The 18,322-nt window shown below is 34.3% G+C and overlaps 1 protein-coding gene and 1 long non-coding RNA gene across 7 annotated transcripts in view; one reads left to right on the top strand and one right to left on the bottom strand.

Moving 5' to 3' along the window:
• LOC106101636 lies at positions 1 to 380 on the top strand. The gene is made up of 2 exons (XR_001225527.1): positions 1 to 30; positions 238 to 380. It is a non-coding gene; the product is annotated as an uncharacterized LOC106101636 (long non-coding RNA).
• A 2,607-nt stretch (positions 381 to 2,987) lies between these two features.
• Positions 2,988 to 18,322, bottom strand: part of LOC106101643 (choline/ethanolamine kinase) — a 27,979-nt gene continuing 12,644 nt past the window's right edge. For 2 of the 6 annotated variants that reach the window (XM_013280947.1, XM_013280944.1), the window contains 9 exons: positions 14,519 to 14,640; positions 9,680 to 9,857; positions 8,572 to 8,724; positions 7,978 to 8,163; positions 7,649 to 7,778; positions 7,011 to 7,242; positions 5,909 to 6,017; positions 4,244 to 4,429; positions 2,988 to 3,457 (listed from right to left, as the gene is read on the bottom strand). In XM_013280947.1, coding sequence (XP_013136401.1) covers positions 3,347 to 3,457; positions 4,244 to 4,429; positions 5,909 to 6,017; positions 7,011 to 7,242; positions 7,649 to 7,778; positions 7,978 to 8,163; positions 8,572 to 8,724; positions 9,680 to 9,857; positions 14,519 to 14,640 — 1,407 coding nt within the window. In that variant the 3' untranslated portion in view covers positions 2,988 to 3,346. Of the gene's footprint in view, positions 3,458 to 4,243; positions 4,430 to 4,864; positions 5,210 to 5,908; positions 6,018 to 7,010; positions 7,243 to 7,648; positions 7,779 to 7,977; positions 8,164 to 8,571; positions 8,725 to 9,679; positions 9,858 to 14,518; positions 14,641 to 18,322 lie in introns of those variants that run through there. The other 4 variants (XM_013280943.1, XM_013280945.1, XR_001225529.1 and 1 more) reach the window with 3 other exon arrangements.

Raw genomic sequence — 18,322 nt, 5'->3', positions numbered from 1 at the left:
GCGTCGCCGCGCACTTCCTCTAGCGCACAGGTACGCCGCGACACTAGCGCCGCGCCCCCACTGCAGCTGGTGGAGACATCAACTCTAGAAGTTTTAGTAATAGGTTTAAAAATTGTATACTCTCAAATCAATCAGAAATTGCAATAACTTAGAACTTATTTCACCAATTCTTTGCACGTCTCTAGTTCTTTTGAATGTTCTTACTTGTTTTTGACAGTGAATTATTTTTATCTACAGGTGCAGGTGTTGAGGCTGGAGTTACGCAGACGCGATGGTACAACAATTAGCGTGTTCAGTTGATGTCTTGTAAATTATTAGTGTATGATAAAGTCGACATAATGTTATTTCAGTTGTATTATAATAAAATTGTTCTTATTACACATAATGTTTTATTAATTTTGTATTTATCCTCTCGTAACTTTTTCCTAACCATTTAGGGGAAAATGAATTTTTTTGCTGTTTGGGAACGGAATATTTTTTCCACTTTCGTAACCGGTAAAGTTATTGTGCTAGGGTGGGTACACTTTGCTAATTTTATCATCATGCCGATTTTAAAATGTGAAGAAAAAATAGTAATATATGGCCACTGAAAAAATAAACTCATTCTATCAATTACGAAAGTGGAAAAAAATAATTCTGTTCACAGCTTACCAAAACAAGGAAAAAAAACCTCTTTTCCTAACTGGTTAGGTAACTTTGGTTAGGAAATAGCAATAAGGGTTCTTTAATATTTCGATTTTTGCAGTTAAGTATTAAAGAAATTCTAAATACCGCTACCAAGGGAAAGTATTTTCTTGAAAAATAAAACAATTCGATAGATGGTTTTAAATGTTTATTTTTGATGTTAAAACTACACAGCCTTATTCTTAAGCAAGTCAAACATGGTAACTTTAAAAATTTTAAGCATTTTACACTGCAATAAAAATTTCTGTTCCAACATCACGCCTGCGAGCTAGAAAGGTAGACAGAATGTTTTGTCATGTAAGTTACACTGAAGCACATGTTGACTGATATTCTACGTATATATCTAAAAACAACAATTTTAAGTACTATTACTAAATATACAAAATCATATTTCATCTTTATTGACTGTTAAAGCAAAATAAGTACTAATTTAACAATTTCAAATCATTACTTTTAAGTCCAATTTAAATCACATATAAACTACGTATTTAAAAAGGGAATGTTTTTTATTCTTAATACGCACCGCATTCCTTATCTATATACAGGCTGATCAAAAAACCAACACTTCCCAAAAGTTTTTTTTAAATGCCAATTTTGCACCAATTATGGCAACACCAAGGCACTTCGTACCACGCGTTATATTAAAATTTAGAAAATATTGTGCTTCAAAGGATATGCGTGGGTAATCACGTTTTTAGCTCAGATAGATTAAATAAATATTAAAGAAGGGAATTTCAAAACATTTGGGATACAATAAGATTTGGGAATGTTACATTAATATGTCAAATATTAGGGTTACCATAACAAAGTTTTACAATGTTGGTATGTGTTAAATACTCTTTGAAAAACCAGAGACAAGAAAATTTTAATACAAGTTTAACACCATTGAAAATTCAATAAAAACAGTGCATTTCGAAATTAGGAAGATTTCAATACATATAGTTGATTTAATTTATTTACATAAAGCCACCAATATGAGGTAGCAAAAGCAACGTTCATTTTAGAAAGAGACCAAAAAATTATTGGACAATATGACATATAAAAAGCTAAAAACACAGTAATTTTTAATTAATTTCACCCGACTATTTAGAGAGTGGTTTAATATTTGGGTAATTTTAATTTTTGCAGTTTTTTTTTCAACATTTGTATGATACGAAAAAAAGTGTTCACGTGTTTTTTTATAGAAATCGAAGTGAGAAATGATTTTTTTAGCCTCTTAAATAACATTTTTTTATTATTTATTTAATATGTAACACAGTTAAGCTTTCCAAAGTCTTGTGCGTTAGAATATAAACTTTAAATAGCTATTTAACTTAAAAAAAAAAATCACGACCACTGTACAAATATAACGAGATTCAAAATGAAGCGATTATAAAATACACTTTGGTCGTCTTAAAGTGCGACATGCTTATCTGGCCCGGTGAGACTTCGCGGTAAGTGTTGACAGAAAATATTAAAATATCTCTACTAAAATTATAAAAGGTAAAAATTATTTTTGTATGTATTGAAATAACTCAAAAACTACTTGGTCGATTTCAAAAATTCTTTCACCATTAAAAAGCTACGTTATCAATGTACGCTTTTTTACTATTTTTTTAACTCTACGGGAACGAAAATAAAATGATATAAAAGAAAGGAGACAAATACAGTAGTTTTGTCATTTTTGACATTGACAGATTATGAGCTGTCAGTTTATACTGTTTTACCCACCGGGTCAGATAACTTAATCGTACTGTAATTGAATTTTTTATAAGAAATTGTTTAATTATATTTTTACATATATTTGATTATTTTCTAGGAATACCTGTTTTGGTATATTCGATTACACGACTTAATTATTTCGTTATGTCAAATTATTTTTTTAACAGGGTTATTATTATTCTTATGATTTTATTCACTTTCTGTATTGATGTATATTTACAATATATAGGGATCGTTACATAGAAATGCTGGCTATACAGGATGTTCGAAAACGTGTATATTTGTGACAAATTCTAATAAAATTATTCATTGTAATTTAAAAAGAACACTTAAATAAATCATTCTATATATTCCAATACAAAAAGTGATTAGAAAAAAACACCTACATAATTACAAATCGATGTCTCCCATGTAAATAATTATATCTCATTTTGTTATTTTCACCTTGTTTTAGTCATAACTTGATAAATAATGATTCTTTTGTTAATTTTAAAGTAAAGAAATGCGGCAACACCGGCCAAATTAAGCGAATCCGTAGAATATATCGTATTTTCAACTTTTTTTATGGATAAAACTAAATTTTATAGAATTATATTTATTCAGTTCAGGACTTTTTTGCTATTTTCTTCTAAAACAGTGAAAATAATTCAATGGTCCTTCGAGCCGGAAGAACACATCATTTTAGATGCGATATCGAATCGATAAATTATAAAATATGCATTTCAAATATATTTACGTAGGAGCAATCGATATACAGGATGTTCAATATCACATATCACAGAAAACGTTCAATAATACACCCAATTTTAAATAACACTTAAAGTACTTGCACTTTATTGTTTTATATACATCCTCGTTGACCGACACGAATGTCGCACATCGTCCGTCCCCCTCTCCCCCGAGCATCACAGTCCGTTAGAGCGGGATAGCACTAGCCTATACTGAGCGCGCTGCAACCCTCTCATATATCGACTTCACATATTTTCCTCTTTTGAGGGAAACCGAATTTTTCCTTTTTTATAACTTCCTGCTTTAGACGAAGGTACGTCTCTACCCTGGTTAGACCGTACTCCTGGAAAATAAACATTTACTTCTTAGTATTTTTTTCAATTGTAAAACCAGCGCTTGACCACTATCCCACCTAGACGAAGGTGAAGATGTGGTCGGTGATCGAAGGTGTGTCGTCTTTAATCAACGGGGGTGGAGACATTAAGAGGATAATTCCCATAAGCGTCGCCTTGAAATAATCTAGTTGCCCTACCATTTTCTAAACAAATGTATTTACGTAAAAAAAACATACAGACGAATTAAGTACCTCCTTCTTTTGGGAAGTCGGTTAAAAAGAAAAGTGGATCTAAATTAGTACTTCAGCATTACGAAAAAAAAATGTTTTTTCTCTTGTTTTTTTTTAAAGTAGGTTTTATTATATTTTAAGCTTGCTAAACCCATCAAAGTATTCATTTAGTGTTAAACATCCATCCATACAACCATTCGCATCAGTAACATTATAAATGCGAAAGTTTCGATGGATAGATTGATGTTTATTATTGTTTGTAGTCTAAATTGGTAGAAGAAACTCGATGTTCAAGGAGTTTTTACGTTTTTGGGTCTCAAGCCATTAGAAAAGAAGAAGAATTTAAATTATTTAAAATTAGAATACATTGTCGACGTCATCACTTTTTCATCGTCTTTCTTTTTCTGTACATATTTCAATACACATGTCTCCGTTAAAAATCGTTTTATTTCTTAAATCTTTTACGATATACACTCGATATTTAACATAGTCTGGAAGAAGACATAGGCAACTTACTTTTTTTTAAGTTAACAATATTAACAATATTAGTAATATTATAATTACCCAATATCCAAAAGGTATTTGGCTTTTGGACGCGTTAACGATGGACCAGAGACTCCAGAAAAGGTGGCTGGCGAGGGCGAAGGCCTCCACCTCGGTGAGGAGCTGGTTGATGTCATCTATGGAGGGTTCCTTCTCCTCGGAAGGGCTGGTGAAGTAGTGCTTCAAGTACTCCTTGATGAATATCTCCTACAACATTGTATAGAAGATTCTAGAAGGTTTACTAACAGTTTATTCATGTCAAGTGCTTTTATTTTTTTATGTTTACATACTCCATAGGTATTAGAATATAATAAAAGAAATGTTTGAGATAAATTAAACAATTTTTTCCTTTGTTATGAATGATTTTTTTTTAATTTTTTTAATGACAACACAAAATTTCGTCAAACATTGTTTTAAATTCTTTAAAATCATTTTATTGCATATTGAAATATGTAGATAATAGCGTAATAATGTACTACTTTTTTATCCAGACTATTGCAAGTAAGGAGTCATTTCTGCACGACGCTGACGTCATTGTACCCAACGTCTCATGTTATGTTGAACGTGTAGTAATTTTCTTTAATTACTGTAGTTATTTATATTCAAATATTTATTAAACCAGATTTAAACCTAATTTGTGTTTATTTCCATTGATTTCTACTCAAAACTTTTTTATGTTCAATGCTTGACGAAAACTATTCAAAAACATTTAAATATGCCTATGAGTAATCAGCCCAAATTATTTGGTTATATTAACAATTTAAAATTATTAAAAAAACATCAAAATTGACAATATAATTGATTAATAAAACAAAATGGCTGAAAAATCAACGGCATTTTAATATAATATAAAAATGGACTCTCTTTTGTAAAGTACTTTTACTCGACCGAGAGCGGGCGGCGGCCATTTTGTCATCCCTACACAATCGTCGTCAAAAAGGCAAAGGTCGCGTCCCTTCAGCCAGCAGACACAAGGCGCTGCCTCCGCTAAAAATTAAGCATAAAAAACAAACACAAGCTGCGTAATGACGGGAACCAATCCAATAAAAAAGCAATTTTTCCAAACATTTTAGTTCGTACATTTGAGAAATAAAACAATTTTTATGATTTCAAAAATTTCATTTCGTATGAAAAGTATGGTCAAAATGACCATAAGGTGAAAAAATCTAAAAATCATTTAAAAACAAGACAATAACCAGAATAGTAGGTTAAAAATTATAAACGTTATTTGGTATCAATAAAAAAAATCCTAAATTCAAAAATATGTCTAATCATAAAGGGTTCAACCCTCAAACCCTTTAAAAGGGTTAATTTCCCCCCAAACAAGCAATATGACCAGAAAACAATTTATTTATAAGCATGCATAGATCATAGTCTTTTTTTTTAATCAAGTTAATTTGCATGAATGTTATTGTAACTAACCTTAGCGGTCTTTGGCCGTTGTTTTTGTCTGTAACTTTAAAAATATGATCAAACCAATGATTTTAGAGTGATATTGTAAATATCAATTTATTGAAAAACCATAGACTCCAGTACATTTTTTTAATTTGCAAAAAATCTGTCAACCATAGATTATTCTTCAACCATAGATATATTTTGCAAGATCACTCTAGCCATAATATATATGTATAAGCGATCGTTTATCCCATATTCACCAATAAAGCTGGGAAACACAATTTAACTGACCTTTTGTTCTAGATTGGGCCAATTCTCCTGGTTCTCGAAGTAGAAGGGAGTCTGAGGGTTCGTGTAATCATAAGCCCATTCCTGGAGATGGTTCGCGATATCGAAGCCTCTGTGAATTAAACATTAATAAATGCATTAATTAAATAGCAATATTAAAATTGTACAACCATATTACTCGTCTTGGTCAATAGATGGCGTTGTTCTTAATTGGTCCCGGAGGCTTAATTAAAGTCCCTTTCTCTTTACCACCCTTTTCTTATAGGGAGAGGATGGGAAGGGGAAGTGGATTTGACGGCGGAGGAGATGCATAGAAAGGGGAAATATCCCTGTTTATGTGCGGCTTCTCCTCCGTCGTATAAGGGTAGGCAACGCATCTGCAATTGCGGATGTGTATGGGCAGCGGTCGCTTCGCCATTTTAGCGGATTCAGGTGGCCGCTTGCTCGTTTGCCACCTTATGGTATAAAAAAAATATATTACAGTTACTTGATCATAGGTAGTTATAAAAAGTTTCAAACATACAGACGCTAGATAAGTAAATTTTCATATCAATGTTATTCAAAGTGGAAAACCAAAATTAAACCTGAAGTTATATACTAATTAAAGTAATATATGTATCCAAATTAAATAATGTATAAAATCTTGCTTGAAGGACCATTAAAGATAGTAAGATAAAAATTGGTCTGGACATACATTTTCACGCTATTAAACTTAAGAGGTGAGTAAATTAGGAAAACCTCGAAGCGAGGAAGGAACGAAACTAGAAGCTTATAGCAGCAAATCAAAGTTGCCATGGTATTTTAAATTTTCAACTTATAGTAAGGGTATTTTTAGGATTTTAATTTTGACATTTGCAAATGTAAGTTTTACAAAATGTACAAAAAATGTTTTTAAATCATGCGGATGAAGCCGCACGGCAATGTTCAATGGCAATGTTCTAACACGTTACATCTTACTAATATTATAAATGTAAAAGCTTAGATGTTTGTTAGAATTTGTAGCCTAAACTACTGAACGGAATAATAAAATTTGGCAAAAATGAACATATAGGCTACTTTTTAATTCCACGCAGACGTAGCAACGGGGAAAAGCTAGTTGATTCACCTGTAATTATAAGCGCAGTACTCAAAGTCTATGAGTACTAATTTAGGTTCCCCGCTATCAGATATATGACTGATGACACTATCCGAAGTGCTGGTGTCCTCAAACTGCGCTAAGGGCTCCAATCTGGCGTGCTTCTCCTGCTTCTCCTGGGACACGTTGTACGTCTGCACGTAGTCCGTGGTCTCCTCATCATCAGTATTCGTCTGGAGGTCTTCAAGAAGTAGAATGTTGCCTGAAAGAATATTTATCTGACTATCCGCTGTCAAATGGAATATTAGCGGTTACCCGCGACATTGTCAGAATATTGCAAACTAACATTATAAACGCGAGAGGATGGATGGATGTATGTATGGATGGATATTTGTTACTATCTACAGCTTAACAGATCTTGTTAAAATTTGGCATAAATACAGACCATGGTCTGGAAGACCACATACCCTATGTGGTTGTTTTTTTTAAACAGCGTGGACAAAGTCACAGGCGACTACTAGTGCAGAAAATATAGTCTATAACATTCACACATTCATATGTTAATAGAAATCGTTAGAAGCCACTTTGTGCAAAAAAATTCGTATGTAAAAGAGCAACAGAGAAAGAGAGAGAGAGGGAGAGAGACAGAATGAGATATTTCTTCTCACCTTCTTGCAGATCATTATGACAGAAGACAACAGGAGATTCAATAGTTTCGATGAATTTCTTGAGCCACTCAATCTCGTTCTCAAAGTCCACCGTCTTCAAGCGCTTTATGATCTCTTCTTCGTCTTCATTCTAGAACAAGAGAAAAATATTTATAGATTTATCAAATAAATCTCGCTTTGATTCTTATGATCTTATATGGAGATGGGCACAACGATTTTTAGTTGTGCAACTAAATAGTTGATTTGACTGCAAAACAACCGACAATCGCACAACAGTTGTGCGATAGTTTAGTCAAATGTGTGTGTAAAACTTATCTATGGTTGTATACCTTTCCAACAGCATATTTGGTGAGACGTTCACTCCTGACAGTGCGAAGCCACTTGGCCATCGTCTTCCAAAGCCAGTTGGGTTCCTTGGACAGAGGCACGTCCATCGAATGGATCGCAGCCATCTTCTCCGCTATCTTCATTGACAGCGCCGGCTCAGCTAATTCTCTTGTTAGCAGAGGACGCGCCTGAAGTATACAATAATTATTAATGTGTTAAAAGAATTATATTCCTACTAATATAACACAAAACATTGACCTCTAAAAAAGGACAAGATATAAAACATCGTATTCTGTTTCTATCATTTCAGGTCTGACGGTAGCTAATAGAGATAGACTTAACTGTTAGTAATATAAAACAGGCGTTAAAGTAGAAACGTAGTAAAACAGTCATTTCCACGCTATCGCCTATCTATTTATACAGATCAATGGTATAGATGACAATCATTAATTACAGCGCCATCTTTTGGTTAGTACTACACGTTCTGGCTAAAGATAGCACAATAAACATTCCCTATTGCGGTACAAAAACACAACATTATTTTTTATCATTAATTTCTTGTATATTATTACAGAATATACCATTTTTATACATACCGGTATATATTCTTCTATTCTGCCACCAGAAAAGACGCCGTGCAACTTTGGACCCAGTCGTCTTTCCGACAGCAATGTGAAGATGACGGATTCCGTAACTATAGCGTCCATTGCGCGTTCGCCGTGAACTTGACCGTAAATTCTTAATAAAACCTGCAACATAACACGCAATCTATAACAAGATAACATTTAAACACACAGACTAGCTTTAGCCTGTGACTCCGTAAGCATAATTAAATAAAAACAACTGTTTTTCGAGATTATGTTCTAAATATTCATCAAGATCTATTCGTCTGGTCGTCTACCGTTCTGGAGATAAATTTTAACATCCATTAGTAAGAAGTTTTAGTTACAAAAAAATCAAAATTTATAGCTGCATAAGACATTCAACAAAGTTTAGCTATTCAACTAAATAACAGATAAATCATACTTACTAATATTATAAATGCCAAAGTTTAAATGGATGGATGGATGTTTGTTAGAGTTTGTAGTCTAAACTACTGTACGGATTTCGATGAAATTTGAAAGACAACATAGGGTACTCACTTTTTTTTTTTTTTTAAATTCCACGATAACGGAATCACGGGCGAGACCTAGTTAATTCAAGTTTTAGTTACGTTGAGATTTATAAAGTTGGTAACGTTTGCATGACAACATACATGTACAAATGTTTATACGTGACTTTGTATGGATTACGTCGCGTATGTTATCTTAGTTCTAACAAGGAATTGTTATACATTTATGAGTATACTTAGAAAACGAATCGGTATTTATTGAAAATACTCGCTTACGACAGCAAACAAGCGCTTGGAATTTAACCAAAGTAGCCTATGTGTTCTTCCAGACTATTTACATCTATATGTCAAATTTAATCGAGATCTGTACACCAGTTTTGACTACGAAATCTAAGAAACACTATCCATCCATCTAAACTTAAGCCATTTATAATGTAAGAAGTAAGATTCTCATTGGAAAAATCCTGATTTCCAAGAAACTGGTGAACATATTACATATGTACAGTCGGAGAATCTGGCAGCGGTAGTAGTTTGATCTTTGGTGAGAGTCAAATGACATTTGACCGGGTAGACAACTTCGACTACAAGCTAACCTTTGTAGGCTCCTCAATTGAGAAAGATCCTATTCTGCCCATAGACTTGCCGGGGAACTTTATCCCAGCCGCATCCGGCTCCGTGTCGGGTGAGGTCTCTCGCATCAGGTAGCCGCCACCAAGCTTTGTTGCGTTTTCGGGTAACGCCACGTAGTAGAGGAAATTTGATAGACCACCGCTGTTGACAAAAAAAAATGATAACAAACATAATCGATTCGAGCTCTAAGTTATACAGAACAAATCTGTTCATCTGTTAGACCTTTTTCCCAACAAATTATTGAGACTCGTACTGTCGCGGAACACCAGTGAAAATGCTACATAGCTCATTTACATAGTAATCTTAAAATTGGTAACGCAAATAAGTTCCAACTAAACATTTAGACTACTTTTAGAGTAAAATAGTATGAGTGTGGAGGTACATCAATAGAGGTAGACCTAGAAAGAGATGGATGGATTGCGTGAAATGTGACATGAACAACAAGGGAGTGATGACTAAGATAACGGACGGATTTTGAGGACGAAAATCCGGTCCGCCGATCCTACGGAAGTATGATAATGTAAGGGAGGTGACGATGAGTAAAATAGTATCTATTTTTTGTTTTTGTACAATAAATACATAAGTATATCGCCATTTAGTTTTCATGTATATCAATAAGCGCCAACTAAAACAATTCGTTCGTTATCATTCATTCAATTCTTGTTCACGATATCAAGTACAATCAGGACGTTTAGCGCTGTTCCACCTTTAAAGTTACAATAGTTAAAAGGTTTTGTACACATTAAGATGCGGAACTATAACCAAATGGGACGCAGCGTCTAAATATGTACGAAAAAAGATAGGCGAGTGATACACTGTTAATTTTTATTATTACCTTGTGGTTTGCATATCCCATTGCTACCTAATTGGTTTATAACATTAGGTGTAGTTTGTCTCCTTGAAAGTAACAAGTCATTTTTTTAGTGCAACATCGCAGATGTCCGCGACTGTACTTTACGATTACCATCTTATCGTCAGTAATTTTCCAATGTCCTACATACAATAATAATAATATTACAAAACATTATCATTACTATCTGTATTCTCGAGTAAAAAATACATAAATATGTGACAATTGTACGAGATATGCACATTTTCCTTGTATGCCACGTTTTTACAAGGTAAAATCGGCTTCAGTGTCCTACATTACCGGTTTAACATCGTCGTCATCATCATCATCTCCTTATCCTACTCCCGTAGGTTCAGCGCAACAGGTTTTTGTCCTCCACATAACTCTATCATACGTCATCTCAGTCATCACTCCCTTTTTGATCATGTCACCTTTTACACAATCCATCCATCTCTTTCTGTGTCCACCTTTACGGATGTAACCTTCCACACTCATAACTAAATACACAATATGGTGTTGAACATTTAAACGCCAGTAGCCTAATATTTAGGGGAATTCTGATCACGTGGTCGAAGGTTCGAATCCTGCCATTCGAACATTATCCTAGGATATGCACACAAGCCTAGAGCTTACTTCCGCTGGTACACATAAGGATTTTCCATGTCGTTTTACTGAAATAGGTACACAAAATATTTGTCTCTACATGGCTCTGACGTAATACATTTAAAATTTAATGCAACTCTGCAAATATAAAAATGATTCAATGCTACAAAGTGCACTCGGAAAGGCGTGGGTTAGCGGCCATTACATTCGGCCCTGAACGAGGTTAAGCGTGCACATTTTAATGACGCCAACCAGTTTAAATCTCTAGTGAAATTGTAGGTTGAATATGACATACTAGCTTTTGCCTTGTGCCTTGGAATAATAAAAAAAAACTTAGTAAATTTCTACATCTGTCCCAAATATCATCGAGATCCGTTGTGCCGCTCTGACAACATTATCAACAATAACATCCATCCATCTAAACTTTTGCTTTTTTAATATTATCAAGATTATAACAAATAAGATATAAAAGCTGTTTTCTGTAAATAAATAGCATTTTTAGCAGTTTAACATAACATTTCCCCCTCTCTCATAGTTGCTGACGTCACTTAATAAAATAATAAAATCATAAAAACCTTTTTCGCTCGCTTTAAAAAAAGTTCGTCCACAGAGTAAACAAAACGGCCAGCACAAGGTCAAGACTGTGTTTACGTTTTTTTCCTACCGTTAAAATGTTTTCAAACAGACTAAACTACGTAGTATTCTAAACGGATAACAAGACTGTATTTGCTTTCTATTGTACGCTTCTATTGTGTAAACAGAACGTCAAATTTCATACATTGTTATTACCATATTTAATTTTTACAGGTGTTTAAATATCGTGGGATTTATTGTGACTTATGTCAAGCTAAATATGCGAGCAAAAGACTTTTATGAACACAAAAGTTTAGATGGATGGATGTTAGAGTTTGTCGTCTAAACTGGAGAACGGATCTATGAAATTTGACTTATATGTAGAACATCTGGCAGGCTATCGTCATCATCCACTTGTCCTTATCCCTTACAGAGGGTCGGCACAGTATGTGCTCTTCCATACATCTCTATCAGTCATATCTGAATCCACTCCTTTCTTAAGCATATCCTCTTTCACACAATCCATCCATACTTTTAAATCTGGCAGGCTATGCCAAATTAAAATTAATTAAACTGCTATGTTAAAGCAGAAGGTGTTAAGATTGATAGCTACAAAGGTAGAGGAAGACCGATGAAAGTATGGATGGATTGTATGAAAGAGGATATGCTTAAGAAAGGAGTGGATTCAGATATGACGGCTGATAGAGACGTATGGGAGAGCAGCACATACTGTGCTGTTCCTCCTTAAGGGATAAGGACAAGTGGATGATGATCTGGCAGACTATGGGCTACTGGCTTTTGTTTAGTTTATTTTTCGCTGTCGCAGTAAAGGGCTAAAGTTAGTTAATATTTCAGAATAGATGAGTTTTGAAGTGAAATCACTTATCTATTTCTTGAAATATTAAGTTATATCTCTACTATTATAATAAAGCGTAAACACACACTTCTTTGTTGCCTAAGATGTCAGCAATTACAGCGTATTTTTGAATTATTATTTTTTTACTAAAAAGCCCTACACTTACGTCACGCTTTAGGCTATATATTTTCCCGCCATTAAACTTAGGGGTTAATATTTTGGAGAAAAACTCTAATGTGGGAAAGAGACCATAAGTTGCTGCCAACATCAAGGAAACAAGGTTGCCATGGTTTGTCATCTTTTTATGTCATTTTGACATTTGCAATTGATAATTTGACACATGTAAAGAATAAAATAAAATTTTCATAATTTTATGCGGATGAAATCGCACGGGAACAGCTAGTTTTAAATATTGTATAAATATAAAGGTAAATTTACTACATGTAGATATATGTGTTGTTTAGTAAACGCATACTTATCGCTATGATGGCGATAACACAGTACAAATGTCAGCGGCCTTAGAACCAGATATAACCGGTTCAGTGAATGTTGAATCAAATCATAAAAGTCATTAGATAAACAAAATTAATTATAATTATTGGCTTAGCTTAAATTTGATCTGGAACCTGGACGTATTATGGTTCGGTAAATAGTGCCACAAAGGTTCTTATGCTGGGTTTCTGAAGTTTCCATTTCTTTTATCATTACCCAAGTGACTCACCAATATGAAGTTAACCTGAGATTCAATGGAGTAAAACTTAATTTACGTAGTTCGAACCCTCATTTTATGAATTAATCGAACCATAAGCACTATCGAATGGTTAAAAGTAATTCGGAAATCACTCATTAGTGTCTTAACAACAAAAAACGAAATATAAATAAAATGTAAAGAAACATAAATTGGGAGTAAAATAAAATTGGGTAGGTTAATGTCAAAGGTCATGCGAATTTATACTCCATATAATTTCAATGACGTCACATCCAAGTTTATATCAACGAAACAATTCAAGCCTAATTATTATAATTTACTTGGCTTCATTACTGTTACTATATCGCTTAATAAAATGTTACACAACAGCAAACGTTTCACGTTGAATTTCAAAGGCAAAGAAAATGTCTGTTACATTCCAACGAATGTGGTATAAATGTGATGTGATGTATAATACCATTCAAACATATTGAAAGCTCGGAATTTTAAACGAGGCGCTATACACCAACAGTGGTATAGGGCGGAGTACAATCTCAACAGTGTTACCTACATTGTTTTATAAAGACTCGCTGGTTAAGCGAGCCGGAATTAAGTTTGGATCTTGTTATACTTGTGGCTGGTTTTACAGCACTCTTGTTGATTATGCCTTTACAAGCAACTTGTTTATCCTCTTTGAGTTGAGATACGTTATTGTAATGAATTAATTTGATGTTTTCTTGTAAATGTGATGTTTTTAAGGGGAATTTGCGTCTAAAGGTCGATTCCCTCATTAGTAACTGAAATGTTAATTACGAATAATTGATACTTAAAAAGCTACCTAAGTACTCTTCCGTTCCGTATGTTTGGATGTTTTTCTAAGATAAGACCTAACTTTATTTGGACTAACTATCTACTAACCTAACAAATTATTCTACATTAATATAAAAATAAAATTGTATGCTTGTAACAAATAAACTTAAAAACTATTGGAACTAATTAAAAAATTCTTTCACCATTACAATGCTACATTATCCTTGAGTGATTGAGGCTATATTTACTAGCTGTTCCTCGCGTCGTCGTCCGCTTGGAAATAAAAATTGTCATAAACATATTTTACAGTGATAATGTAGCTATTAATTGGTCAAAAAAATCAGGCCAGTAGTTTTTGAGTCATTTATATATAAACAAAAATACAAATCTGTCCTCTTTATAACATTAGTATAGACTGTAACCTGATACGCCTGAAGACTAGCTCCTTGGGTTTAACGCTCTTCCATGCTCCGTGAAGGTAGTTCCTACAGATCTTGCCAGCTACCTCACGCATCTCCTCCTCGGTGCCGCACATTTGCAGTTTCTACAACAATACATTAAATGTTACCAAAGTATAACAAACGATTATTAGGGTCGAATATCGTATACGAAACAGATTGTTTCTTAGTGTATTTTTTTATTACTAACTAGAGTAGATAGTGCTAAAATATATGTAGATTATAGCGAAATCTTACTAATATAAATACGTAAGTTAATAGCGGTGGATGTTTATTAGCTGATAGCTTAAACTGCTAAACGGATCTAGATGCAATTTAGCATAGATGTAGAGGATAGTCTGGAAGAAGACATAGACTACTTGCTTTTGTTTTTTTATTATTCAAGACCAAAGCTAGTGTGCCATAAAACAAACCTTTGTGTAACGCCATTAAATATAACCTGACCTTTTGGAAATTAAGGTAAATAACGTGGCGAGCCTTCAGTACTTATTGATTCAAAATAACTTGGTCAGGGACGCGGTAATATTCATATAGCAACGTAGCCGTTTTTATCTTTACACGTACTAGCATTATTGAAAGAAAATATTTATCACAAACTTCCTTTTTACTCAATTTATCCCTTTCTATCATCTCATTAGTGACTTCTTTCCGTGTCTCCGTCCGCGTATTGAAAAAACAAAAACAAGTAGCCTATATGTTCTTCCAGACTAACCTCTGCATCTATGTCAAATTTCATCCAGATCCATTTATTAGTTTAGGCTACAAACTCTAACATCTATCCATCTAAATTTCGCATTTATATTAAGTAAGAAATAAACGACCTCCGTCTTTTCTTAGAAGTTATCCTACTTATTCTAAGAACCTTAGTTCACTAGTGTCGAATGTCTTAGTGGAAACCGGGTTTTATAATTCAACTTTTTCGACGTCACAAAGACTTCGTAACAATCTTAAATACGTTACAATTTATTGCATGTAGGCCGATTAGGGCTGTTATCATACCAAAACAAATGCCGACCTGCGATTAGTCGATTGTTTTTGTTACCGTGCCTACTGCCACTTCTATTATCCGAAGGCCAGGTTATTGCCAGATAAGATTATCATCAGATAGTATTTTTATGAATGTAATCTAGATATCCTGTTAAAAGATATGTAATTCGAGCTAAATAAACATTACTTTTATGCATTAGGTATGTTTTAAAGTTATTTTGGTGGCCTCTAACTTAGACGCTGCGCAAAACAAAACTTTTAATGTCGTGTGGCGTGACCTTGGGCCAAGATATATTTGGTACGCGCTGTCGCCCGCAAACTTCGTTAGCGCAAATTTGAACCACCCGTTACGCCGTCTTGACAGCTCGGAATTTAAAAAAAAATAGCCTATAACATGCCTATCCATATCAGCTACCCTCCAGTGAAAGTCAGGTCGAAATCGGCCCAGCCGTTACGGATACTACCCGGAACAAACAGACAGACATAAAAATTTTGAATGCGATTTTCGTTATCAGCAGCGCAAATAAATAATTTTCCCGAAATCTGGAATTTTTCTTTTGCTAATTGTTAATCTGTTTTCAATAAATAAATTTCAAATTTCAATTTCAATTTCAAATTTCAATATTACAAACGGACACTCCAATTTTATGACATGTATATATAGATTAAAAAAGCTGCTACCATACCAATTTAGATAGACCTATAACTTTTCTATTTGTCCAAAATAGGAGTGTTTTTTAATTATATTTATGTATCGCATATTATTTCTATAAGCCTAATCAATATATAAATAAGCAAAAATCGCTTCGTTCACGCACGTTTACTTCGCATACTTCCGATTTGATGCGGAAATAATGTATATTTTTGTATTGCCGTTACATTTTTTATGTCCAATGATTTTTGCAAATAAATTAACAAACACTTGTTGGCGGTGTCCTGAACAGGAGTGAGAGAGAGGCACTGTTTAAGAGGCACAAACTTCTAAGACACCATGTTGGGGGATTTTTGTCTGCTTTGGCCGAGCCACTGACGGAGTCCGCTACCTGGTGTTAAAGGCTTTGTTAATGTCTTGCAAAGCAAATTGCTAATAAAATGTAGTTTTACAACTCATCACTAGATGGCGCTGTACTGTTTAAGTGCCCACTATAGGTTTGCCGCGTTGTTATTATGCGCTTGCGACAAGCGACGAATAAAGTTGGCTCATTCACCCGATACTGAAGTTCTATTTTACCGCTTCGGTCTGTTCGGGGTTTTTTGGGATTCTGTAAATGGTCCTTACGATCGCCGGATATTGGCGTCTTGGACAGTTGGCAATGCACCTTTAAGTTCCTTGGTGCAAAAATAAAAAGGGACAAACGCCGCCACGCCCCAACGTCGAGTTCCTCAGTAACCTGCGACAGTGACAGCGGAGTTCGGGCAGCAGTTAGTGCGGAGAGGCCGCACTAGCATCACCAAGGCAGTACAACTGGAGAGCAGCGGGGGGAGCAGAGCACCTCCTCATCCGCCATCTTATACAACGGGACAGCAGTGAAGTGTCAATGTGTGAGTGTTATTTTATATTAACTTTCATTGTGTACTAGTGTATTATTTTAAGATAATTTTCTCATTTATTGTTAATTATGGATCGCTTAGTAAAGTGTCAGGATAGTCTTAAAACTAGAATACTTAAAAATAGAACAAATTTTGGTAAACAGTCTAAAGATAAAATAACATTGTCATATGTAGAAACGCGTTTGGATAATTTGGAGGAATGTTGGATATCGTTCAAAGAGACTCATCAAAGGATCATTCTAGAATCAGAGGACAAAGAGTTAGAATCGTCTGCTTATTATAAGTCCGATTGTTTCGATGAAGTTGAGGAGATTTATATTGATTTTAAATCGAAATTGAAAGGGGTTTTAGCTAAATTGCGGGCGACGACGCCGACAACGCAATCTTTAAACACTGAACCTAAAGGTTCCTGTGTACGCCTACCTAAGATTGACATCCCAACTTTTTCGGGCAAGTACGTCGAGTGGACTAGTTTTAGAGACCTGTTCGTGTCACTAGTTCATAATAACTCAAGTTTGGACGATGTACAAAAACTCCATTATCTCAAAAGCCATTTACAAGGAGAAGCCGAGCAATTGTTACGCCATATTCCCATCACTTCTGATAACTATATAACTTGTTGGGCTCAATTAGAGAGTAGATATAATAATAAAAAGTTTTTGGCCAATTGTATATTAAAACGATTTATGAACCAAAGGAGCGTCACCATAGAGTCTTCAAGTGCCATTAAAGACTTACTTGATGTTACTAATGAATGTTTACATGCACTTGAAAACTTGGGAGTTGCCGTTGGTTCATGGGATATATTAGTGATTTTTATTATCAGCCAAAAACTTGACCCAGAATCTCGTAAATTCTGGGAAACCTTGATTAACGACGGTACCAATGAATTGCCAAAAATGACACAATTTAGAAAGTTTTTAGAAAATAGGTTCAGAGCTCTAGAATGTCTAGATTCGAATAATATTAGTAAATGTAACTCTAAGCAAAAAAATGCCACGGCCTTGCATGTGGCCAACACTCACAATGTAATTAATTGTCCCTTTTGTACTGACCCAGAACATAAATTGTGTAATTGTAAGATGTTTGCCCAAGAGGATGTAGAAAAACGGCGTAAGTTTGTCCAAACCAGTCGGCTATGTTTTAATTGTTTGCACCCAGGCCACTCCGTGTATACCTGTCGGCAGTCCACAAGGTGTCATCTTTGTCGAAAAAGACATCATACACTTC

Source organism: Papilio polytes, unplaced genomic scaffold (genome assembly GCF_000836215.1).
Source record: "Papilio polytes unplaced genomic scaffold, Ppol_1.0 DF823969.1, whole genome shotgun sequence".
NCBI classification, from domain to species: Eukaryota; Metazoa; Arthropoda; class Insecta; order Lepidoptera; family Papilionidae; genus Papilio; species Papilio polytes.
The sequence above is the reverse complement of the archived record's forward strand: the minus strand, read 5'-3'. Positions and strand labels throughout refer to the sequence as shown.